The sequence below is a fragment of the Cydia splendana genome, chromosome 8 (assembly GCF_910591565.1).
Source record: "Cydia splendana chromosome 8, ilCydSple1.2, whole genome shotgun sequence".
Lineage (NCBI taxonomy): Eukaryota > Metazoa > Arthropoda > Insecta > Lepidoptera > Tortricidae > Cydia > Cydia splendana.
Genome location: NC_085967.1, coordinates 13,408,305 through 13,434,787, shown reverse-complemented (window position 1 = coordinate 13,434,787; position 26,483 = coordinate 13,408,305). Strand labels below are relative to the sequence as shown.

Below are 26,483 nucleotides of genomic sequence, written 5' to 3'. Positions count from 1 at the left end.
TATAATAAATAGTAAAGCGGTGGTACTTTATATTTAATTTCAAAGATATGCTGAATGCCTATCTGAATGCTAACAACGTTTTTTATAAACAAGATAGCGTTCTTAAAATTAGTTACATATAACCTATGCCTATTTACTCTGCAATATTCTTACGAAGGATAAATTACCAAGGGGGCGATTTTTGAAATTCGATCGCTCGATTTCGTCACTCGAAAATCGGTGGAAAACGGCGAAATGCTAATTTTTGTAATACGAGCGATAGAAATTTGTAATCGAGTGGTATTGACCACTCGTTTTCAATTATATTAGTAGAATTTAAATGCCTAGTAGCGGAGATATTATTGAACGAAATCCACGAAATCGAGCGGTCGAATTTCAAAAATCGGCCCCCAAAACCATTGCATGCTCACAACTCTCACATTTACATTACCTAATACAAAGAAACCGCCTAATGCGTATGTATTTTTATGAACTCTTTTGGTGCTACCGAGTGTTTGTGGCGGAGGCGGGCCAATTAATGCATCTGTCGTATCGTATACTAGGCATTCGTGAAAAATACGAGGCGCCAGGAAAATCGAGAGACGAAGCGCGGGCTGTAGAGCCGTGACGTCACGAGAAAGCCGAGGTCTCTATATATACGGGGCAGACCCTCCCACCGGCATCAGTCGCAGGCCAGCAGTCGCTCGCTCAGCTCACGCCGCTCGCTGTCCGCGCATTGATACTCTTCGGTTATCGCTCACTCGCGCTCGCGCCTCCGTTGCACGCACTCGCGCCATGACCGTCTCTAGCAAGATGAACAGTGTTTCCCGCCAGTCGGTGCTCAGCCGACTCGGCCCTGGTGGACTTCTCTATGCCGCTAATAAAATTATTGCGGTACGTTTCTATTTGTGTGTGGATTTTAACAAGTGATATCTCGAATCGTGAATACATGCAGTGAAACGTGATATTAGATGGTTGTTTGACCGAGTGTGTTTGGTTGTCCACAGGTCGCTGTGCCTGGCAAGGATGAAGACCGCTGGCGTGGCAAGGAGGACGGCGCGCTGTTCAAGCGCTGGCGCCGCTCCTCGCCTGACGCCGCGCCTCCTGCCGTCCCCGCTCAGCCATCGGAGCTCCTCAAGTTTCTGGCTATTGTACGTATTTAATATAAATACTCTAATTAACAATCCATTTTCTACTATTGTACATACCAAATTAGAAATTACTTGGAGACAATTAGCTAACCTTTAATTACATAGAAATAAAATTGATAATAATTAATATAATGTATACCCGCATTTTTATCACACAGTTATTAAAAGGAAATATAATATTAGGTACATTTTGTAGTGGAATAATTTTGTACTTTTCACTTTAAACTAATGGTTAATTTCCTTGTTTACAGAATGCGCTAGAGCTATCAGCGCCGGCATCAGACGCGTTGCTGAAGTCCCGTTCTTCGGAATGGTTCCAGCTGGCAGGTCACCCCGGGTCGCTGGCGCCCGCGGGCCCCGGCACGGTGTGGAAGCGCCGCTCGCCCGGCGACCACCCGCACCACAACCCCGAGCGCGACGCCTACGAGGCCCTCGCCGCCTGCCCGCACATGCGCTCCGCCATCCCTCGCTACTACCGCGAGCTCGAGTACGGCGGCGAGAGCTTCATCGAGCTCCAGGATCTCCTTCACGGCTTCCGCGACCCCCACGTCATGGACGTCAAAATGGGAACACGCACCTTCCTCGAGGATGAAGTCAGCAACGCACGAGCTCGCGCCGACCTCTATGAGAAAATGGTCCGCCTGGACCCCGACGCGCCCACCGAGGCGGAACACGCGGCGCGCGCTGTCACCAAGCTGCGCTACATGCAGTTCCGCGAGCAGCGCTCGTCCTCAGCCGAACAGGGCTTCCGCATCGAGGCTGTCAAGCTCCCGGGCGAACCGCCCCTGACGGACCTGCAAAACGTGCGCGAGCCCGACCAGGTGGCGGCGACCGTGGCACGTTTCCTCGGCAAGAACGACCGCGCTCGCCGCGCCATCGCTAGCCGCCTGCGTGAAATCAGAGACCTGTTTGAACGCTCAGATTTCTTCAAGAAACATGAGATCGTCGGTAGCAGCATTTTCATTATTTATGACGAGGAACGCGCCGGAGCCTGGTTGATTGACTTCGCTAAGACTAGGAGCGTACCTGACGGCGCGGAAGTGACCCACCGCGCGCCTTGGGAGCAAGGCAACCACGAGGAAGGCTTTCTTTACGGATTGGATAGACTGATAGACATTATAGAAACGGCCGACTTGCCGGCGCGAGACGACGCGGCGGCTGAGCCCGACGTGTCTCGTTGAACGGCCGGCGGGAGGACCCTGATGGACTCGCCTCGCGACGACAGTCGCTCGCTCACATGAGCCCGCGTGCAGCGTTCCAAGCGCCCGAGGTGCCGCAAGGAGAAGCACACAAAATTATATGCTATTTGTGAATATGAGAGAATTGCGATTTATATTTGATCTAGTCCCGTTTTGTATTGATATAAAAAAGCTTAACTTTTAAACAGTTGTTTTAATACCTACGTGCTACCCAATTTAAACCGACATACTAAATGAGAAGATCTAGTAAGGTAGAAGTCCTAGTGCTCGACTTGATAATGCCCAATAGTTCACACTCCCCTGTCACCTCTATTGCTAATGACAAGTAGGTACCTAGGTATAAAGATGAAATGATCTGGGACTGTCGAGCACTCAGACCTTAGGTACCTTGCTCGGACGTATACCTACCGAAATCAACTAATCTTGCGAAGGTATAGGTAGTACCAACGCATGATCTAAAAGATCCGATGGTAACTTTCAGTAACGAGACGAGTCGATCAAAATTGTATGTAAGTATGTCTACGACGCCTGGAAATATAATGGGACCTTTTGACTATAATCAGAGACAAGTAAATAACAAAGACAGATCAATTACTCAATTAATGAATACAAAAACTGCCGGCTGTTACCATTTCATAGCTAAACAACAGAAACGATGTGATAACAGTTCGATACGTAGCGCCATTAAAACGTTGATGGGGAAATAAGGTTTCCTATAAAGATTAATAATCTTTATTATTTGTTTGTCTCTAATAAGCCTTTATTTTAAACACTAGCAAAGATAGATCGTATAAGATGAGCATACGTCGCACTCCAGCGGGCAGTTTGGGGGCATGTCATTTGGTAAGGTTTACAAAAAAAAACATCTTTACTTACTAGTATATTTTGTACTTAGTATTTGTAACATACCCGTTATCATGTACAGGGTTGGGCAGTATTTCAATTACATGTATTTGAAATACGTATTTGATATACATTTTAGTATTTTGTATTTGTATTTCAAATACTACCTGGAAAAGTATTTTGTATTTGGTATTTCAAATACTGCACTCACATGTATTTTGTATTTCAAATACTTCAAGCTTCAAAATACATTTCTACAAAGTACATTTTATTAAATTCTATGATCCTAAAATCGAACGTTTTATTTAATATAATGTACGACTTGTACGAGGGCAAATAGGTACAATGCGCGAGCTATTCTGCGCGGTTTTTTCGTCAACAGCCAGGGGATAGAGTCATTGCAGTAGTTTCCGTCCATGCTCTAGTTTTCGACCACTTGACAGATTAGCAAATAATATATTTCATTTTTAATTTACTATTTGCAGCAATGTAGGTTTATATTCAAATTTCGTCAAGTGGACGAAAACTAGAGCTGAACGAAAACAAGCGCAATGACCCTATAAGTTTTTGGGAAAGGATATTCGTTAAAAAAAAACTAAATGTTTAAACAAAAAAAAAATGAAAAGTATTTTGTATTTGAAATACATTATTTTAAACACTGTAATTTGTATTTTGTATTTCAAATACCAGTCACCAAAGTAGTTTGTATTTGGTATTTCAAATACTTTTAAAAATGTATTTTGTAATTTGTATTGGAAATACGTGGAAGCCAGTATTTTGCCCAACCCTGATCATGTATCAATATTAAATGTGTAAATACTCTTTGAAGTTATAAGTCCATTTAAGTGGCCACTTAAAAAATCTAATAAATAGCTGACATGACGAAGAACCTTGACTGCCAAAAATTTGGAAATAATATTAATAATATATTCGCATAATACGCTTAAGTAAGTTGTTTTATCAAATATACTACATATTATTCAACCTTATTTTTATTTAAAATTAAATGGATATAAATAAAATAGATACCTAAGTAACGTACAACTTTAGTTGCTAAGGTATTTGGAATTGCACATTACAAATACTAAGTACAATTAATACTTTATTCTGACAACTCGAAAATTGATTCGTGAACCTTGCCAATGACATGCCCGCAAAATGCCCGCTGGAGTGCGACGTATGTAGATGAATTAGTGTGGTATTCCACCTATCCAAGTTCTTTGTCCAATGTGTATTGCGTCTCACATTTTGCTTAACGAGAGAGTGAGACGCAATGACAAAGGACAAAGAAATTGGACAGGTGAGATGGAATACCACCCTAGAATAGAATAAGATGAAGTAGATGGCGCCGTATGTGTTGTGATCTAATTAACTTAATAAAATTGTCAAACAACGCACGGAGTCGTACAGGGCCATCTAGCTATCAAATTGGACACTAGTAATAAATTTCATTGACCGTATTACATGTGTAGTGTTTGAGACATATAAGTTTTTACACAATTTGGTGTACTTATATTAACTAAGTATAGCTCTGCTTTAGCTATGGCCCTTCGTTTGGTTTTACTTTTTTTCAATTTTATGATTAACCTATTATAAGTTATAAAACTATATCCATAAAAAAATATGCAAAAAAACAAACCAAGGGGATTTAAATCAAATCGTGTCAAAATATTTTCAATAATATTAATATCCACAGAAGAAAATGTGGACTCCGTTTGTATGAAAAGGCGGTTTTCGGGGCGGTCGTCCACTTTCGTCTTAGGGATGTACTGTCGTCAAAGGACATCCTAACTTGAGAGTAGAAGGGAACTCAAATTGCACCTCATAGAGGCGGAGCTACATACATATCTATGCGATATTATAATCTAATAATTAAACAAATGGTGCCATCTATTGGCCGCAGTAGAAAATATTAGTGTACATAAATTATCTTGCGTTCCGAAGGTGTTATTAGCTCCATTGCAAACGATACGTCTCCGAGATGCAGCGAAAATCCACTAGATGGCGTGAAAACCAAAATATAGTAAGTAGATTTTTTCAATTTATATGTAGACGCCCGCGTCTTTGAGTAGTGATATCATGGAAGCGCTTTTATAGTCTATCGTTTCCTGATATGCGTCACAACAACGTGAGAACGTGACGGCCACGATGACACACTAAAAGCGTGACCATCATAGGACATTGGAGGACACCCATCCAATCACCAGAAAACTTACTTTTTGTACAAAATATTACAAAAACGAGATAAGAAACAGAAAACAACAGTAAAATTAATCAATACATTATATTAACAGTAATAAAGAACATTACCATACGACATCGATGACATCATTACTAGGGTTGAAAAAACCCGGAAAAATTCCCGTTTTTTTCTAAAAGCCATGTTTTTTTAAGTTTTATTAGGAAAAAAAGAAAAAAAATCGGAAATTAACGCAAAAAAAAAACGCACTTTGTGAAAAGAACTTGTGAATTTTTCCATTTATATTTAATCCATAGAGGTAACTACACCTGCGGGCTCAGCACGGTTCCATTTTTATCGACTATCACTATGCGCGTCCCTTTCGCACTTACATACTTGTTAGAACGTGACAGGCATGGTGACAAGGGATAAAAACGCGACCGTGCTAAGCCGCCTGCTCAGTCGTGTGTTTTGTTATCTAAATGCTGGCTGGCGATCGTTTCTGAAAATGTCTATTGACTTTGACGCTGTCGTTATAGTTTAAAAAAGTTTCGTTTCTTTCCCAATAAAACTGAATAATACGGAAAAAAACGAAAATTTCAAAACGTCCTGAAAAAAAGATTTGATTTTTTCGAGAATTTTTAACCCTAATCATTACTCATGTTCACCAGTAAAGTGTTTAGACAAAACTAAAGCAATAATTGTAATATTAAAAGTTAAAACTTTATCTATAAACTACTGGGTCTATTTATATGATTCTTATTCAACTCATGGGCGCTTTTCAAGAAAGTTTAAAAAAATTGTTAAGTTACAGCAGCAGTTTTATGGTTTATTTTCTAAAATTACGATTTGAATTGATACAGAGAGACAGTCCTAATGATTTTATTAAATATGTGACCTTTCATACAGTCTTGTACGGAGATCACAAAACTGTAATAAACTTGAGGCGCAATTTACTATTCAAATCAAATATATTAACATAAATTATTTAATCAGTATGTATTAAAACTTTTCTTTGAAATCGCCCAGTAACTTAAACTACAATAGCCCCATTAAAGAATTACAATAAACATGTCAATAAGATAAAATCAATAATATAAACTACGTGTCAACCATTGTTAGGTTCTTTTTGGCTTTCACTGTTCGGCAGCTGTTTACCTTTGTCGCGAAGCGTAGAGAGTTGAGAGTCTCACCAAAGCATTCATCGAATTGGTTGATATTGACCAACATGAGGGTTTTTGAATTGCCACCAAGGCTCGGCATCAGCAGGTGAGTTAGCTTTGAATTTCTGTACGGGATATGGGCCTGGTTGGTCTGCAGAGACAGAATGACTTTAGACAGCTCTGACAGAGATCTGTTGATGTGCTTTGTCTCGTCCATTCTCTGAGTGGTCTTGCCGCTCTCGGACCCGGCTAAGTCCACCAAGTTTAACTGGCTTGTGTACTTCTCTTTCCGTATTTCGTTGATAGCAGAAATCTTAATTTGCGTAACTGAATGAGACCTGGAGCTTCGCTCGTTGTTGAGTGTAGCGGCAGTTTGTCTGTTACGTTGGGCATATATCATCAGTTTGATAAAATCATGGGAGCTCTTAACTTCCTCTTCTTTCAAGTTTGAGACATAGAGGTCAGTCCCTTTGGAGTTAACCATCTTGATGTCATGGCTTAGCTGGTCTTTGCAGGAGTTCAGCAGATCATAAATTACTTCATTGTAGATTTCCAGGAAGGATGCTTTTATGGTTAACTGCCAGCCCATTCTCTTTAGATCCTCCATACATGTGAACATGAAATTAAATGCTCGTGGTATAATACCATATTGGTCTGTTCCACAACCTCCTTCCATTGTGTATGTTTTTCCAGAGCCGGTTTGTCCATATGCAAAGATACACACATTGTATCCATCAAGTGCTGACTGGATCATGTTAGAAACTTCCTCAAACACTGTCTCCTGAGTTGAGTGTGGTGTAAATATACCATCAAAGCTGAAGGTGTGTTGAGATTTGCCCTTCCTTGTTGATTGGGATAATGCATTCAACTCGACCTTTTCAACTTCTATAGTACAGGCATCCACAACATTGAGATTAAACAATGGCTTGCTTGTCTCTGACTCTAATGGTGGTCGTACCCTGCAATATACTCTTATGTTACCTTTAAGATCCTGAATAGTGTTTCTCAGATCTCTTTGACCCTGGTACATTCCAGCTAAAATGTTCTGCAGTTTCTCTACATCAGCTTCATATGTCGATATCTTCTTTTTTGCTTCTTCATAGTCAACAGTAAGTTTATCATAATCTTCAGATAGAGTAGCAAGCTTTACAGACTTCTCTCTCAATACCTTGGCCTCCGCCAGGAGAGCATTGTGACGCCGGGTCAATTCATTGAACTCTTCCTGTAGTGTATCAAATTCTGAAGTCTTCTTATTTAAATTAAAAGTCACTTCGGCCAAAACTTTTGTTTTGCGTACCAATTCTTCATTTTCGCGTTTTTGTATTTCATGGTCAAGCTTAATACTATCCAATTCAGTTGTCCTTTCTCTTAAGTCATTTAAAGCATTCAGCAGTTTATCCTTTAATATGTCCTTCTCTCTAGTATTGCTTTCAACAGATTCTTTAATTTTTTCATAGTCATCAGCAACTTCTTCATGTTTGTATTTTAAGTCATTATAATCATTCTTGATCACTTTGTGCTTCTCCAACAAGTCATTAAATCTTGCTTTGTAATCATATGGCGGGATCTTTGGGGCGACTGTTGGAGGTTTTCTTTCAACTTTAGTAACTTTTGCTGCATTGGTGGAGGGTGCTGGTGCAGTAGCGGCCCTCTTGAGTCGTGCCCCAGTGGTGGAAGATGTTGCGCCAGTTTGGACAGCTGGCTTAGTGTGGTTCAATAGCAAATTCTTTTTGTCATCTGCACTAAGGCCATTTACTGTTCTTGATATTGGACGTCTATTGATGAGTCCAGGTCTATTTTCTTTTGCTGGGACCGGTAACTTAGGTATTCTCGACATCTGAAATGGACATAAAATTCTATGTTATACACCATTTTAAAAAGAGATTAAAAGTTTAAATCTTAAAATCTAGACCAAAAATGACTTCTATAATTAAGCATGGGGATTGCATGCCCAGTGTGGGTGGTAGGTAACATTATAAATGAAACCATACCATTCGTCAGAATCACAGACATCACAGTATACCAGTTTAGTATAGTAGTGGCCTACACTCACCAGTTGGGATGTACCGTAACTCTAAAAGAAAAATAATAAATTAAATATAATCTAATAGCTAGGAGAGTAACTTGTTAGAACCTGTTGTACAAGCAATATAGAGTATTAACTGGTGTTGCTTATTTGCTCTCAGAAATAAATCTAAATCAAGGGAGACTTTAAATTATTGTTTTCTCACTCCAAGAACATTTTTATTGATAACATAATTATAAAAATAGGTTCCTACGCGCGAGAGTATTAAACTACATGTGTACAGCCAAATCGTTCGGTAAATATAGATAAAAGCATAGAGAGCTAGGTAATAAATGAAAAAAGCAGTTTGCACCGAAAAGATATCGCTGAGAAACGCCTAACATGTATCCTCAGTTTCTGTGAGAACATATCAACCAATACATAAACTAATTATAATCATTTATAGATAATGTAAGGTAAAACACAAAATTTAAACCAAATACTCACTTTAATAACACATGTAATAGTTTTATTTTAAATATTTAACCACTACACTAATACACAAAACGACTGTTGTTCAGTTCTAATGTCGTAAACGGTTTTATTTTCAAAATTTAAAAATGACGCTAGATTAGTGTTGCCAGTGTAATAAGAAGAATTAGGTATTTTATAGTAGGTGTCGGCATTTCTAACCGATTTCAAAGTATATTTTCTATTATAATATTTTTCAAAATTATGCTTGTTTTCCTTATGGGTTTTGATTATACTTATAAAAAATATATATGTTATTTTCTTTGCCCCTTAGTAGAAAATGCCCGGCAATCGGATGGATTTAATAACCCCTCCCCTTATAGCCGATTTACTCTCGCGACTCGTGGCTCGGCTCGCAGCCTTAAGGCCTATAGCCGATGACAAAGTATTTTTTTATAGTCTGGCAAACATAACTTGTGAGTCAGTAAGAACCAGGAAAATTATACTCATCCTTTTCTTTTGGATGCTAGTACTAGAGTTAGACAAAGATAAGTTTGCAACGATTTTGATAGCACAAGCAGTGCAAATGTTATTTACACGTCATAATTTCATAGAATTTTGACGTTTAAAATAACAGTTGCACTTGCACTGCATGTGTTATCAAAATCGTTACAGAGGGCCTACCGCGAACCACGTTCGACGTGTTGCCTCCCTGTCATACTTACGTGCGAATTTACAAGTGCGAGAGAGAGGCAACACGTCTAACGTGGTTCGCGATAGGCCCTCTGACTTGTCTAGGTTCTAACTCTAGCGGACAGAGATAGTATGATTACCTTTGTCCTTATGAAATGAGGCAGCCCTGGGCGAAACTATACATTTTTAAATATTGTTACACACCAGGGCTCGGATACCGGTTAAATTTCCAAACTGTTATGATGTACTCAGCGAAAAACCGTTTCGTTTCGGTTTTGTTCGTAATACCGTTATTTTTAAACCGGTTTTTAGGGGAACGCTTTCATAAAGTTCTTGTCACATTAAACGGTTAAGAACTATTAAAACCGGTTTATTCCAGCGCACGATAAACAAGCTCTGTTTTCTTCAATTTTGGATTTGTAACAAACTTTTGCTTCGGGAAAGACGTTCATTTCATTCAGTGCATTAATAAAATTAGTTCCAAGTGCAAAAAAATGGTATATGATGGGTAAGTATATGTATATTCTATTTAAATGTTTTGTTGCAATCATATACCTAATGGTGTGATTATATCTTGGTCTGCAATGTATCTACATAATAAAGGTTATAATTCGTCAACAATTTAACTGCGTCTTTTGTCGTTACTAAAGCTAACTATATATGACTAATTATCGTAACAAAAAATTATAAATTTAATTTGTGGACGAATTAAAGACCTTAATTATCTACAAAAAATATTTTGCATAATTTGTGATTTTTTGGCATACTACATATATCCGTCAAGGGTGCATTTAAAAAAAATCATTAAATGTTTCTATGGAAAAGCACAAAAACCAAAGTCAACATTTTAAGGTATTTTTGATTGAAATGGGTTTTGCCCAGTATGTTTATGCTAAGTTATAAGTTTCAGACGTTTTGAGTTGAAAACAGTAGAGTTATATATATATTTTTAAATTATGTAGCCGGAACAAAAAAGCAAAATATCTGAGGAACCGCAACAAATACCGTAATATCCTCGCAGACAGTTATTCTACGAATTATTTGTGATTTTTTAGCATACTACATATATCCGTCAAGGATGCGTTTTTTTTAAATCATTAATCGTTTCTATGGAAAAGCACAAAAAACAAAGTCAACATTTTAAGGTTTTTTTTATTGAAATTGGTTTTGCCCAGTATGTTTATGCTAAGTTATAACTTATAAGTTTCAGACGTTTTAAGTTGAAAATAGTAGTTACGACTTTAAAAAAAAAATATGGAGCCGGAACAAAAAATCAAAATATCTCAAGAACCGCAAGAAATACGGTAATATTCTCGTATACGGTTATTCTACGAATTATTTGTGATTTTTTTGGCATACTACATATATCCGTCACGAGTGCGGTTTTTTAAAATCATTAATTGTTTCTATGGAAAAGCACAAAAACCAAAGTCAACATTTTAAGGTTTTTTTTATTGAAATGGGTTTTGCCCAGTATGTTTATGGTAGTTTCAAACGTTTTGAGTTGAAAATAGTAGCTATGATTTTTTTTCCAAAAAAAATTATGGAGCCCGAACAAAAATCAAAACATCTCAAGAACCGCAACAAATAAAGTAAAATCATCGCAGACGGTTATTCTACGAATTATTTGTGATTTTTTGGCATACTACATATATCCGTCAAGGGTGCATTTAAAAAAAATCATTAAATGTTTCTATGCAAAAGCACAAAAACCAAAGTCAACATTTTAAGGTATTTTTGATTGAAATGGGTTTTGCCCAGTATGTTTATGCTAAGTTATAAGTTTCAGACGTTTTGAGTTGAAAACAGTAGAGTTATGATTAAAAAAAAAAAATTATGGCGCCGGAACAAAAAATCTAAATATCTGAAGAACCGCAACAAATACCGTAACATCCCCGCAGACAGTTATTTTACGAATTATTTGTGATTTTTTGGCATACTACATATATCCGTCAAGGGTGCGTTTTTTTAAATCATTAATCGTTTCTATGGAAAAGCACAAAAACCAAAGTCATCATTTTAAGGTTTTTTTATTGAAATGGGTTTTGCCCAGTATGTTTATGCTAAGTATAACTTATAAGTTTCAGACGTTTTGAGTTAAAAATAGTAGTTACGACTTTAAAAAAAAAATTATGGAGCCGGAACAAAAAATCAAAATATCTCAAGAACCGCAACAAATACGGTAATATTCTAACAGACGGTTATTCTACGAATTATTTGTGTTTTTTTTTGGCATACTATCCGTCACGAGTGCGGTTTTTTTAAATCATTAATTGTTTCTATGGAAAAGCACAAAAACCAAAGGCAACATTTAAGGTTTTATTATTGAAATGGGTTTTGCCCAGTATGTTTATGCTAAGTTATAAGTTTCAGACGTTTTGAGTTGAAAATAGTAGTTTAAATTTTTTTCCAAAAAAAATTATGGAGCCCGAACAAAAATCAAAACATCTCAAGAACCGCAACAAATACGGTAATATCCTCGCAGACGGTTATTCTACGAATTATTTGTGATTTTTTGGCATACTACATATATCCGTCGAGGGTGCATTAAAAAAATATATATTAAATGTTTCTATGCAAAAGCACAAAAACCAAAGTCAAGATTTTAAGGTATTTTTGATTCAAATGGGTTTTGCCCAGTATGTTTATGCTTAGTTATAAGTTTCAGACGTTTTGTGTTGAAAACAGTAGAGTTATGATATTTTTCAAAAATAAATTATGGAGCCGGAACAAAAAATCAAAATATCTGAAGAACCGCAACAAATACCGTAACATCCCCGCAGACAGTTATTCTACTAATTATTTGTGATTTTTTGCCATACTACATATATCCATCAAGGGTGCGTTTTTTTAAATCATTAATCGTTTCTATGGAAAAGCACAAAAACCAAAGTCAACATTTTAAGGTTTTTTTTTATTGAAATGGGTTTTGCCCGGTATGTTTATGCTAAGTTATAACTTATAAGTTTCAGACGTTTTGAGTTAAAAATAGTAGTTACGACTTTAAAAAAAAAATTATGGAGCCGGAACAAAAAATCAAAATATCTCAAGAACCGCAACAAATACGGTAATATTCTAACAGACGGTTATTCTACGAATTATTTGTGATTTTTTTTGGCATACTACATATATCCGTCACGAGTGCGGTTTTTTAAAATCATTAGTTGTTTCTATGGAAAAGCACAAAAACCAAAGTCAACATTTAAGGTTTTATTATTGAAATGGGTTTTGCCCAGTATGTTTATGCTAAGTTATAAGTTTCAGACGTTTTGAGTTGAAAATAGTAGTTAAAATTTTTTTTCCAAAAAAAATTATGGAGCCCGAACAAAAATAAAAACATCTCAAGAACCGCAACAAATACGGTAATATCCTCGCAGACGGTTATTCTACGAATTATTTGTGATTTTTTGGCATACTACATATATCCGTCAAGGGTGCATTTAAAAAAAATACATTAAATGTTTCTATGGAAAAGCACAAAAACCAAAGTCAACATTTTGAGGTATTTTTGATTGAAATGGGTTTTGCCCAGTATGTTTATGCTAAGTTATAAGTTTCAGACGTTTTGAGTTCAAAATAGTAGTTATGAATTTTTCAAAAAAAAATTATGGGGCCGGAACAAAAAATCAAAATATCTGAAGAACCGCAACAAATACCGTAATATCCTCGCAGACGGTTATTCTACGAATTATTTGTGATTTTTTTGGCATACTACATATATTCGTCACGATACGATAAAAGATTTAAAAAAAATGTGTAGGGCGCCAAAAAATAACAAATAATTCGTAGTGTAACCATCTGCGAGGATATTACCGTATTTGTTGCGGTTCTTGAGATATTTTATTTTTTTTGTCTTTTCGTGACCACAGCTGGTGCGACTCAGCTGAAACGTCGGAATTAAAGGTAAAAACAATGAAATTATATCGCGGTAGACCCGTTGGTGTAATTAAAAAAGTCGACAATTTTCATTCCATCTCGTCTAAAATTCATAGGTAACTATAACAATACTGGGCAAAACCTATTTCAATCAAAAAATTATAAAAAATAACAACTTCGGTTTCTATGTCAATGAGACCCGAATTTTAGCTCACAGTGCGGCGCACGCGTCTTTTTAAACTAAACTCAAAAGTCTCAAAACAAAACAAGTAGGTAGTTGCTTGTGCCGTGACCTTGTGCGCGCCGGCCCGGCCGTCTCGTCACTCCCTCGTCGAATAAACCGGTTTATTTAGGTTAAAATAAAGTTCTTTAAACGTTCGCGTTCTTATGAAAGTTCGGAGTAAAACCGAAATAAACCGGTATTAACCGCTATTTTTAAAACCGGTTCCGAGCCTTGTTACACACAATAAAAAACTTTGAACTTTAAAACGGAAAACCACCCTTGCAAGAGTCATCAGAGGGGCTACCGCGAAAACCGAAATTCGCAAATTGCGGGGATCTTACTCTTTTACTCCAATGAAGGCGTAATTAGAGTGACAGAGAAAAATGCCCGCAATTGACGATTTTCGGTATTGGCGGGAGCCCTACTGGCCCGACATCGAGTTCGATCGCAAGTGTCGGGCGGTCGTATGGATCTAATAAGCCCTATTTGAATTCGAATTGAATTATCTAGAATCTTGTCATATAAGCTGCTAGCGTTTATACCCAGTATGTTATATTGAATAATATTGTGAAGCCGATAACTTGAATTGCAAGTCCGTAAATATTATCTTCTTCTTCTTCAATTATCCATTATATTCTACTGATACTTGCAATATTTTTTTTGCAATAAAGTCGCCGCAATAAAAGACTTATTAGCGCTAGCAACATTGTGACAATTATAGTGTGCTCTCGTTTGACAAAATATCAAAAGAGTGTGCTACCATTGGTGCATCATATTTAATATTTTACAGGCTGACCAATCACGTACCTGGATCTCGAGTGGGGGTCGCTACAGCGTGGTTATTGAAAACAATATAACTCATGAATAAATAGCCATTTGTGCTGCTTTGCGTGTGGTGCGAATTATGTGGAAAGTGTGCTGTTTTATTGATATATTTGTTAGAAGTGAGTTTTGATTTGTGATATACTTCTATGAATCTCTTGTTACAAGTGTAAGACGTTATTAGTTGCAAAATCAGTTTCTTTTAATAATAACAAACGGCGTTGTTAACCTGTTTATTAACAGTGACGGATGGAAGGCCTTGCACATTCTGCAGAGTCCTCCAATGGCGGTAAATTCAAGTTTGAAATATTTCTAATGTAATATGTAAGAATATCGTGCATTGTTAACGTGAGATGGGTAGTCCCAAAGAAGAAGTTATTGCTTCTGAAAGCAATTGTGAAGTAAAGAGTGTAGAAAAGGACGCAGTTGGTGAAATATCGGACAGTGAAGTGGCTACGGCTACGGATTCTTCCGTAAATATTTCTGCGAATCAGTCAGTGTGTGAATCGAACACTTCGAAAGATGGAGACATTGCTGCTGGTGCCGGTAAGAAGGGCAAGAAAAAGTCTCGTCATGGAAAGAAGGGCTACTTGCCTTCAAAAGATAACTCGGACCGGAGCGCGGTGCGCAGAGTGCACTACGCGGGCACTAAGTACAAGCAAGGCAGGAAAAGAGCACAAAGTTTTCCTTCCATATCAAAGTTCTTTCTTCCATACAAAAGACCTCGTAAGGACGCATTCATTCCACCCACAAAGTTTCTTTTAGGAGGTAATATATCAGATCCCTTGAATCTTAATAGTTTGCAAGATGAAGACATTAACAGGGCAATGAATGCAGTTACTCCAGAATCTTCTCCTCTGCCCACGCCGCCTCGACACAAGGCTAAAATAGATGTCATTATTCCGCCTAATATTAGAGATCCCTTGAATCTTTTGGAACCATTGGACAATGACGAGTATGAGAAACGTCTTGAAATGCAACAGCGCAAGCCACGCAAGAAGCCCCGTTTGCGGCGGAGAACTACTGAATGCTCAGATAATACTCAAGTAGTTGAAAAGGCTGTGGAAGTGACAGCAGATGGTATCAAGGAGCCTCTTCCACCTGAACCATCTACGTCAGCATCGAAATCTATATCAACAGCAGCTTCTAAAGCAAGAAAGAGGTCTTGCAGTGAGAGTGAAAATTCTCAGAAGGGCAAGGATGGCAAAAAGTTGCGCCGCATGGATTCCTTGGACAAAATAGTCAGTCCTGTGGTACCACAGCCGGGGACATGGAAGCGCGTCAGGCCGCACCAGCGGCCGGCGCCGCCCGAGCGCCCCATCTCGCCACACAAACAGAGTAAGGCTGAAGGAGAACATAAGCTGCCCACATTTCATCCAAAAAATACAAAATACCAGTATGGAAACTATGACAGGTAACTTAATATTTATACACTTACCATTTGCATTCAGTTGACCTACTTTCGTTGTAAGGCTATTAACAACTCTTTAACAATCATAATTATGACTAATGGAGTGGTAACTTGCTTAACACAAAAAGTTGTCAAGAGTGAGTCTGATGAGCAGTGAATGGAAACTATGAAAAACGATTTTGTAGCATAAATAACTCGTTGATTGAACAAGATTAAACCTATTTGACAATAAAAAAAAATATCAAAAGGATGTGCTTTGCAAATTGTTTTCAAGATATATTTTACTAAAAATTGTATGATATAGTATGTCCTTTATTAAACAGGAAGTAAATACCATTCTCAATGAACAAAAAGAATAATAATATAATTTCAATAATTAATATAATTTCAAGTTCCACTGCAAATCTTAATTAGTTTATTTTACAATGTTCTTTACCAACATTGCAGGTACTACGGTTACCGTAACCTGAACGCGATGATGGACGTCCGCCTGCAAGTGTTCGAAATGCACCGCCACCTATTCCAGAATAAGGATGTGCTGGACATCGGCTGCAACGTCGGACACGTGTCCATCGCCGTCGCGCGCACGCTGGGCGCCCGCTCCGTCGTCGGGATCGACATTGATCCAGTACTTATTGGTAAATGGATGCTTATTTATACATTTATTAAACCAGCTCCTGCCCAGGACTTATCTGCATAGAATGAGCAAAAATATAAGAAAGTTTATATTTCGGAAATGGATAATTTCTATTGTCTTACGAAAATAAACAAAATGTTTCTGAAGTTATTCCATGTGGAAATTTCACAATTTTGGAAATTTTTGACAACATAGCAGTACAGTCAACTGTAAAAATATGGGTGCACAAATCTTCTCAAAAATATGTCCCATAGCATATTTTTGAATAAGTTGGCTACACCCATATTTTTACAGTTGACTGTACAGTAGCTATTCTGTATTGACTTGAATCCGTTTGGAATGGCTGCTTTCTTAATAGAAACTTTTAGTAAAAATGAGCCATATGTACTTGCAAATCCAGGCTGTCTTACGAAAAAGTCATTGTACTTATAATTTATACCGTTTAAAAACCACAAGGTACTAAGAAAAAAGTCTCAAGCATTGTCGTAACTTGATTAATGACCTTACCTAAATAGTTTAGTTGACAGATTATTTGCATTGAAAATATGTAGGTAGATCCTTATCTAGCCTATTGCATAATAACTTGTAACTTACAACATAAGTGGAAGTCTCTTAACACATTCATTTTTTTTATAAGTTCTTTATTTAACATAATGTATTACAAGGTAATTACTTTAGTACATTGTAGGAGAGGATGGAAAACCGCTAAAAGATGGACGAGTCGTTTGAGGGCCGACACGCTAGTGGAGGCCCTCAAATAATACGAGTCCATCTTTAGCGTTTCCGGCCGAGGCATTACATAGTGCTTTTCACGACTACTGCGAGGAAATAAGAAAACATTTGCATAACTATAAGTACTTGCCCGCGATTTCTCAGGTAGCAAATTACTAGCCACTGCCTGTGCTGTCTCTTGAATTTCGGTAGGCGTCAGCGTAAGAATATCATTTTCTTCACTAGAAGAACTCATTTTTATAGCGAGCGTAGATACGCGTTTCTTGTATTTTTTAGTCAAACACAATTTACACTATCCAATTCAGTAAATATTTTCAAATCCCGCCTTTTTTACTTTTTTTATCACTTTTAAGAGGCGTTTTTCTGTTATTTGCTTCAAACCGACTCTAAACTTAGAAGCGTTTTTGCTAAAAAAAACCACAAACAGCTACAAAAGTAAAAAACGCCTTAAGCGTGAACTGAATGGATAATTGTTAAAAAAAATGAACTGAATGGTTATGACATTACTTTTTTTTTTCAAACAAGTAATTGGTCCTATAAATAACCTAATTTTATTTTTGAAGGAAAAAGTTGCGCCAAAAAAGACCTTTTATTGATTTTTATGTTTTAAATGATACTCATTGCTGTAGCGAACCGTCACCAATGACAGATGATGATAACAATGAAACATTGTAGTAGTGGTGGTTCAGGTGCTACAGCTATTGCCTACTTTCCAGCTTGGTTTTAGACCATCTATTGCCACATTTCCGAACAGTGGCGTGAAAAATCTAGTGTACATTTGGATCCTATACAGTTATATCAATAAATTAATACAGTTTAGTGGGCTAATAACTAACTAATTTTAACAGTTTGCTTATATTTAAGTAAACAACAGCATAACTATTAATACGTTCGCATAGATATATATATATATATAGCTTACGTTTTTTGCAACACATTCATTGCCACCCAGCCAAACAAGACATCCGCGCCACACCTCAACAATTTCGTCATATAAAGCAGTAGTACCACGATCCCGATTATCGGGTCGTCCGGCCTGGGAACGAAATCATAAAATACCCGATAGTCGGGTTTTCGGCACTGAATGTGTTAAATTAAGTGGTTGAAAAGAGACTTCCGCTTGCATTGCAGCTTGTTATGCAATGGACCCTTGCCGGCAATAAAGTTGGGTGTTATGATCGACTAAACTGTGACACGGTTATTTCCCCAATTATGTCCCCTAGTCGCAATAGTATTTTCTGAATTATTAACTTTCTAAATTGCATACAAATTCAGAATAGGTACTTACAGAACACAATTTATTTCATTTACTTACGCATTACGCAACCTTATTAGAGCACCTACTTAAAATACCTGGCCCATTCGGCTCAAAGATACCTACATACCTATTTAATTTTTCATAAACTGTCTACCGAATAGCAGACAATTTTATAATAATACCCCTAAATAACATTGTGTAACCCCAAAGTTCTAACTATATGAGTATAAATTCTAACCTATATGTACATAGGTTAGAATTTTTACTCATATAATTATACATTAATAATATTAATATATTTACGTATTTTCCACTTTGCTTTCAGGTCGAGCGAGAAAAAATTTAAAATCATTCGTACCCGTTCCCGCGGAATCAAAGACGGAAGACGATAAGAAAGCGGAAATGGACGACGATAAAAAGGATTGCGACAAATGTACCGAAGAGAAATGTACAGATTGCAACACGTCAGCCCCAAAACCAGCTGACGAGAAAACTGGAGAAGATAAGAAGGAAGGGAAGAACACGAGGAAAGTGAAGAAGCCGCGTAAGAACCGTAAGGCGGGGAAGCAGGAGCAGCGGTGTTACTTCCCGATGTCTATGTCGATGCTCTATGGGCCGTTGTGTAGCGCCTCCTTGGAGCCGACGCCGCCGGTCTTTCCGCATAATGTTACCTTTAAACAGGTGAGTTTTGTTTAAATTCATATTTCGTTTTTTGATGACCTTCTACTCTTACTTCTTTTCCCTGCCCTTATCCCACGTTAAGTGGGGTCGGCACAACATGTTTTTTTCTTCCATTCTCCTCTGTCTTTCGTCACCTCAGCACTCACTTCTTTCTTTCTCATATCCTCTCTCACACAATCCATCCATCGTTTTTTGGGTCTACCATCCGCTTTCCGTCCATCAACATTCATCCCTAACATTCTTTTGCCTATATGGCATTCATCCCTCCTCATTACATGCCCATACCACGTTAATAATTCATTGTAATATTATGTACAAGTACCACACTTTTGTCTGTAGTATCGTGGTTTGCAGTGTTCATTTTATCGTAAATTGTGTTGGGTGGTAATAAAAAATTTAATGTGGTTGTTAGAGCAATCCAATATTCATTTCAATCATTATTACATTGCCACTATTAATTAACAATAATTCCTTTGTAAAGCGTTGTTACAGAAAATTAGATCCCAGGAATTGATGTAGATTGGCAAAAAGCCTTTAATCCATACGTTTACGTTTCTAGTTAACATGCTTTAAATAATTGATTTTAGAAAATAATGGTACATTTTTAACTTTGTACTGTTGGACTTCTCTAGCTTGAATAAGTACTGAATAAGTTTTGCTAAGCTCCTACTGTAAAGTTCATTTGATCATATTATACATAATATCTGGGATCATATAAAAACTCAAAAATGCGCGTTTTCCCAGAGATAAGACCTAGCTAGATCGATTATATCAACCCCCTATAGCAAATTTCATCGAAATCGTTAGGGCCGTTTCCGAGATCCCCGAAATATATTGCTCGTTTAAAGGTATTAGATTTAATTAAAATATTATATCTCGTATCGTACACGAGGGGGAATGCCAAGCGGTGGCTGAGAATATCATTAATTATTTATCCTTCAATGTTTCATAAATTCGGAATTGAAGTGTAGACATTTATAACACAGAACATTTTCAGGGCAACTACGTCCCGCGCGAAGACACGCCGCTAGGCTCGGAGAGCCCGCAGTTCGACCTGATCCTGTGCCTGTCCACCACCAAGTGGCTGCACCTGAACTGGGGCGACGTGGGGCTCAAGCGCGCCTTCCGCCGCATGTTCGCCGACCTGCGCCCCGGCGGGAAACTCGTCATCGAGGCGCAGAACTGGGCGAGCTATAAGAGGAAGAAGCGTTTAACGGTGAGTTTGACTGCCATTTTAATAACGTATGCGTAGTGAAATTTGGACAAAGTTCAATATTGTTTTAAATAAAAAAAAAACACCATTCTTTTTTAAAATAATTATGTTCTTATAGTAATGTGTATCAAGGCTTAATGTAAAAAATAGTTTACTCCCATGCGAAATGCTTTACGGCAGTTCTGTGGTACTTTGTCCATCGCTGTCGAAAACACAGATGTCCGCATTTTATTCAGCTCCGATTTTATTTTTCGAATCAGACTCTACATTTTTGGGACGAAAATTATTGCAATATACTCGCCTCTTTAGATTTGCCCAAAAATCTTCTATAGGGCGAAGTTGCGGAACATTAGGTGGATTTGATGTCTTCGGTACGTATGGGATGTTTAACTCCGCCATTTTGCTAAGGGTTTTTTTGGAATAATGGCTTGAGGCTAAGTCTGGCCAAAACACTACATTTTCTCCTCTATGACTCGTATTTATGAAATCCCGCACTAATGGCAAACAACGCTCTATGTAGCGGTCGGCGTTCACAGCTAAACCTGACTCAAAGAATACAGGCTTAGACATTCCGCGTCGACTGATGGCAAGCCATAGCAAAACTTTTTTAGGAAATTTTGTATGCTCAACGTATTTCACGTTCTCATCGGTTGGACCATTGGTGTTCTCAAAATAGTAATTGCCTTGCCACTCGTTTCCATCTAACGTGAAATATGACTCGTCATCCATAACGCAAGTGACATTGTTTTTAGCGTAAAATATTTCTTTGACTAATTTACGCAGCCGTACTTTCTGAGTGATTTCTTGGTTTTCAGAGACAGTGGGCTTAACTTTTCTACATCGCTTATCGATGCCCATGTCTTTAAGATATTTTTTAACAGTTTTGCCGTCAGTTTTAAATTTTCTTACGAGCTATCTATAAGATTTTGCGACATGGCCGGCCGTAATTTTCTTTAATCGAGCCCCCTCAGAAACCTTGCTCAAGCTGGAATAGTTTCCAGAACCAGGCTTTCTAGCAGTGGTTTTCTTCAAGGCAAAGGACGCCAGAATATTGTAAATAGTGCTTTGACTCTCACCCATTTGCACAAAATGTTCCACCGCCATGATTTCGGCCATAGGGGATGGCTACTATAGAAATTACATACTGTTTGACGACGGCGTTCTTGTTGATTTACCATAATTACAAAATTAAACACCCAATCTTTATGAGACTTACCAAACTGATTGACAGATATATTGACTTTACATTGACAACACATATTTTTTATTTAGATTTTTGTGTTTTTATATTTTATATATACAAACTTTGTCCAAATTTCGCTCCGCAAACGTTAGAATGGACACGAAATTCACAAACTGGTAAAATCATGTAGATTTTTTCTCGACAACAATTCAAATTACAATTTGTTTGAGAAATGGGCGAATGATTCTCGATCATAATCTTCAACATGGCGGTGAGGCTTCTGAGTTGAGAGTCGGAATCCTCCAGAGAAAATCAAGGTAAAGTATGAACTGTACTTTTCTTTCAACAGGCAACTAATCAAGACAATTCTAAACAATCCAAACAGAGTTAGTTTGCCAACGCAAAATAAAACAACTTTTATCACTGATTTTTGTACCCATCTAAGCTTGCAAGATTTGACCCAAACATACATACATTTCAAGCTAGGAAAAAACTTGTAATTAAGTATTACCAAAAATGGTTTAGTTAGAAAAACTATTTTAATAAAATAACAATTGCTTCATTCTTGCCTCTGTACATTTTTATAACTTATGAATCAAGCAAATTACTGCTTGCAAAAGGTGATTTCAAATGGAAATCGTAAAAGTAAGTTATTTTTATCTTCACAAAATATGTATCCCTTTGTCCCAAACTTTTAACTAATTATAAAATTTGTCACCAGCAAACCATCTACGAGAACTTCAACGCGATCGAGATGACGCCGCAGAAGTTCCGTGATTTCCTGCTGTCGCCCGAGGTCGGGTTCAGCAAGTGCGCCGTGCTCGGCGTGCCGCAGCACGCCAGCAAGGGTTTCCGTCGCCCTATACAGCTCTACATCAAGGGCGACTTCACGCCCAGCAAGGTACGTCACTGTCGCCTATCTGTTATTTAATCAAATTATCTTTACGTTAGCGCTTTTCTCGTTGCGCTCCGAAGCAGTATGTGACTGGTTTTAACGAAGACGGCTGCCATCTGTCTTTTCAACTTAGTTTAACCTGTCATGTCAATCTCGTCAGTTAAAAAAACTTTGCTAAGTTAATTGAAATAAGCGGTTTAATTAATTTCTATCACATGAGAAAGTTCAATCAGAGTGCGACGGCAATTATTTTTCTACGTTTGGGTGGCTGCCATTCTTCAACCCACTAACGGAGCGGCAGCTAACGTTCACGAGGGTTTATTATATACATCGTCCTTAATCACTACTAGTTGTTACTAGTTTTCGCCCGGGATGCTATCGGTCATGGAAATCTGGTCCTGGCGGTTTATATTTATGAATTTACGAAATATTTCTGGAGCTCCGCGAGATTACCGCTTATGAACTCCTCATCTACGAAATGTGTAATGTATCGTTGATATTGCAGGCGCGCTGGTCGGACGCGTACGCGCCGTCGTCGGCGCACCGGCCGGAGGCGGCGCCGGCGCGGCGCACGGTGTACGCGCCGGTGGCGCCCGCGTACCGGCCCAGCGACGACGCGCCCTCCGTGGGCGCCGCCACGCCCTTCTCGCCCAACCTCGACTGCTCGGCCGACGACTCGCCCTTCTACAACCCGCGCAGCGACTCGTACGCGCCGTCGTACCAGCCGCCGCGGCCCACGGTGTACGCCACGCTGCCGTCGCCGCTGCCGCTGCCCGGCGCCTCGCCGCTGCCGCAGGCCGCCGCCGCCTCGCCGCGAGCCGAGCCTCCCGAGCCCGAGCCGGCGCCCGACCCCGTCTGCGCGAGGGGCTTCCCCGACAAGTGCGATTCCTAACTGTACACATGGCTGGAACCACACCGTCAAAACCATGAGCGTGATCACGTCCTTCCAGCTTTTTTTCGATAGGTGATTTAGCCGCGCCGTATCAGTAAAACCGCCTATAACGAAAGTCTGTAAGGATGGTATTCCACGTGTCCGATTTCTTTGTCCGATGTGCATTGCGTCTCCCTATCTCATTAAGCAAAATGTGAGACGCAAAGACACATTAGACCAAGATATTAGACAGATGGAATACCGACCTAATCTTGCTCAACCCCGCGCCTAAACCGCCTAATGCGAAAGCGCTGTATCCTCTCTTTAGCAATTAGTTGTTTATTTTGTTCGCCTAGCTAAAATGACGGCGCAATAATGCGCTGTAGGCCTAGCACGTGATGGGCGAGATAGACTACCCGTCTTTTTCTAATTATGTTAATTAAAGAGGGACGGGTAGAGGGAGATACTGTCGCGCCAATGATATGCTAGGCTGGCTGGGATTAAATAATAATCTCGAGAAGATTACCCTCCAGTTAAAACAAAACAACTTCAAAATGAGAAACATCCGTACAAACCTCTGACTAGAATTTGCAGAAACTGGATCAAGAGGCTTTTCGGCTCGAGGCGGTCAGATCGTTATAGTGACGATTTTAACGTGGAAATCTCGTCGTTGCAGTATTGGCTATGAATTTTAACAAAAATAGTTGTATCGTGAGAAAATTGACGCTAAACATTCGTCTATTTATTCTAATCCAATGTTACGTGAATTATAATCGATGCTGTAACGCGTAACTTCCACGAGGCCCCTTTAACTTGTCAAATCAAAATAATGCACACATTAGTAATAGATACTGTATTATTTTCCGCAAAGCAAGTCTTTTCCTTCTGAATGTCTAAATGACCGTATAGGTATTGTGTAGATGTACTCCATACCATTAAAGTACAGTTGTATCAGTGACCTTCTCAGTGTATATTCGACCAGCGTTAGTGATCGTCTTCTATCACAAATGATAGGACTGTTGAGCAATGAAATTGTTGTACTAAATTCACTAGTTGGCGGTTTGACCGCATACTTCCTGAGATCTATTTGGGCGACTAACGAGATGGAGTTTGTTAAAGATATAGTATATAATTATTAATATACATGGTGATAACGTTCGTTACTCGCTCAATAGGCTGATCGGTTTATAATTTGAGATGTAAATATCGCTGTAGATTCCCTAGGATTATGTTCAGTTGATAAAAGTATTTTATATTATACTCGTAAAGTTTTAATCTATGAATAGTTTTATTTCCACGTCCTTTTTGTGCGACCTTAACCCTTTAACGGATTATGTTTTTAAAAATTCAAGTCTCGTTGCCTCTTCATAGTCCAAAAAAATCCTGCATAAGAAAATAACACAAAAAGATGAAGTTTTAGGGTGGTCATTCTTGTCTATAAAGGGTTGGTTGGTTTGGTTGCATTTTTATCGCCTACATATTTTTATTTATTTTATTTAGAAAATGCGACGCAGGTAATAGGTACAAAATAAACGTCATGAGTCACGCTTTGTTAGCATTAAATCACAGATATACAATGTACAAGTTTTCCTGTCTAAGGGTGGTATTCCACCTGTCCGATTTCTTTTCACACCACCTATTCGGAAAAGAGCTTTTTCTTCCCTGCTAGGAGGGATCAAAGTGGCACTTTTCCTCCCTGCTAAGAGGGATCAAAGTAACACTTTTATGTTCTAGCACACTATTTTAAATGTTTTTTGCACGTTGCGATTGTGTCAACACTAAGATTTTTTTATTTTCCTCATAGTTGATGTGAAAAGCAGTATGTGTCACACGGTATCAAAATTATTTCGTCTTGGGCGTTAACACTTGAATCCCTCATTACGCTCAGGATTCTACTTTAGAATCAATCGCTTCATTCAGGATTCAATGTACGCCCTCGACGGAATTATATCATTTTGATCCCTTGTAACACAAACTACTATTGTCCAATGTCAGTGCGTCTCACTCTCTCATTAAGCAAAATGTGAGACGCAATACACATTGAACAAAGAAATTAGATAGGTTACGTAGTCAAAGAATTTAATTTCAGTACCTAGGTACCATGTCGTAGGTACCTCGTCACAGTGGCAACCAATATGAAAGTAGAGATCTCATACTATTGTCACTGTGACAAGGTACGAACAAGTACTAAAATTAAATGGCTGCTATTTAACTGATCACCAGATTTAGTAAAATTTAATACCAAAAAAATCTACTTTACCACCCTAAAATAATAAACGATCACCAAAATTATAACACCATTTTAATGTGAAATGATTACCAATTTTATTACATTTTACTATCCTATTAAAGGAAATGACACCAAACTAATCATTATTAACCCAAAAATTGTAAATGATTACCAAATTTCAAACCCCATTTTAATGTGAAATGATAACCAAATTTTTACATCTTACTATCCTATTAAATAAAATGACACCAAAATGATCATTGTAAACCCAAAAATAGTAAATGACCACCAAAATTAGAACTCCATTTTAATGTAAAATTATAACCAAATTTTTAAATCTTGCTATCCTATTAAAGCAAATGACTCCAAAATAATCATTGTAAACCCAAAAATAGTAAATGACCACCAAAATTGTAACTCATTTTAATTAAAAATGTGCAAATATTTAATATATCGTTATCCTATTAAATTAATTAATCCACTTCGTCACCTTTTTCTAACCTAACCTAACCCAATTTTCTGATAGCAGTTTGGTTCTGTAAGGGTCGCAGTTCAAACCTAACCTAACCCACTTTTCTAGTAGCATTTCGTTTCTGTAAGGGTCGCAGTTCAAACCTAACCTAACCCACTTTTCTAGTAGCATTTCTATTCTGTATGGGTTGCAGTTCAAACCTAACCTAACCCACTTTTCTAGTAGCATTTCTTTTCTCTAAGGGTCGCAGTTCAAACCTAACCTAACAGCATTTCGTTTCTGTATGTATGTGTGTA

The 26,483-nt window shown here is 38.0% G+C and overlaps 4 protein-coding genes across 6 annotated transcripts in view; 2 read left to right on the top strand and 2 right to left on the bottom strand.

Moving 5' to 3' along the window:
- LOC134793154 (inositol-trisphosphate 3-kinase homolog) overlaps positions 1–2,514 on the top strand; it is a 147,164-nt gene extending 144,650 nt beyond the window's left edge. For 2 of the 3 annotated variants that reach the window (XM_063764734.1, XM_063764735.1), the window contains 2 exons: positions 987–1,130; positions 1,382–2,514. In XM_063764734.1, the coding sequence (XP_063620804.1) occupies positions 987–1,130; positions 1,382–2,311 (1,074 nt within the window). In that variant the 3' untranslated portion in view covers positions 2,312–2,514. Of the gene's footprint in view, positions 1–652; positions 874–986; positions 1,131–1,381 lie in introns of those variants that run through there. The other variant, XM_063764736.1, reaches the window with a different exon arrangement.
- LOC134793116 (superkiller complex protein 3) overlaps positions 1–26,483 on the bottom strand; it is a 331,932-nt gene that overhangs the window by 219,754 nt on the left and 85,695 nt on the right. The gene's annotated exons all lie outside the window — the stretch shown is intronic.
- Positions 6,012–9,150, bottom strand: LOC134793139 (protein claret segregational). Its single transcript, XM_063764711.1, has 2 exons — positions 9,027–9,150; positions 6,012–8,351 (listed from the first exon to the last, which is right to left on the bottom strand). The coding sequence occupies exon 2, from the start codon at positions 8,349–8,351 to the stop codon at positions 6,453–6,455; it is 1,899 nt and encodes a 632-aa protein (XP_063620781.1). The 5' UTR covers positions 9,027–9,150; the 3' UTR covers positions 6,012–6,452.
- Positions 14,598–24,764, top strand: LOC134793127 (7SK snRNA methylphosphate capping enzyme bin3-like). Its single transcript, XM_063764684.1, has 6 exons — positions 14,598–16,018; positions 16,463–16,653; positions 18,968–19,323; positions 20,321–20,539; positions 22,441–22,620; positions 23,120–24,764. The coding sequence occupies exons 1-6, from the start codon at positions 14,958–14,960 to the stop codon at positions 23,504–23,506; spliced, it is 2,394 nt and encodes a 797-aa protein (XP_063620754.1). The 5' UTR covers positions 14,598–14,957; the 3' UTR covers positions 23,507–24,764.

Coding starts and splice junctions, on each gene's coding strand:
- LOC134793139 (XM_063764711.1), bottom strand. CDS start 8,351: ATGTCGAGAATACCTAAGTTACCGGTCCCAGCAAAAGAAAATAGACCT.
- LOC134793127 (XM_063764684.1), top strand. CDS start 14,958: ATGGGTAGTCCCAAAGAAGAAGTTATTGCTTCTGAAAGCAATTGTGAA. Junction 20,540..22,440: donor AGAGGAAGAAGCGTTTAACG/GTGAGTTTGACT, acceptor ATTTGTCACCAG/CAAACCATCTACGAGAACTT. Junction 22,621..23,119: donor GCGACTTCACGCCCAGCAAG/GTACGTCACTGT, acceptor TTGATATTGCAG/GCGCGCTGGTCGGACGCGTA.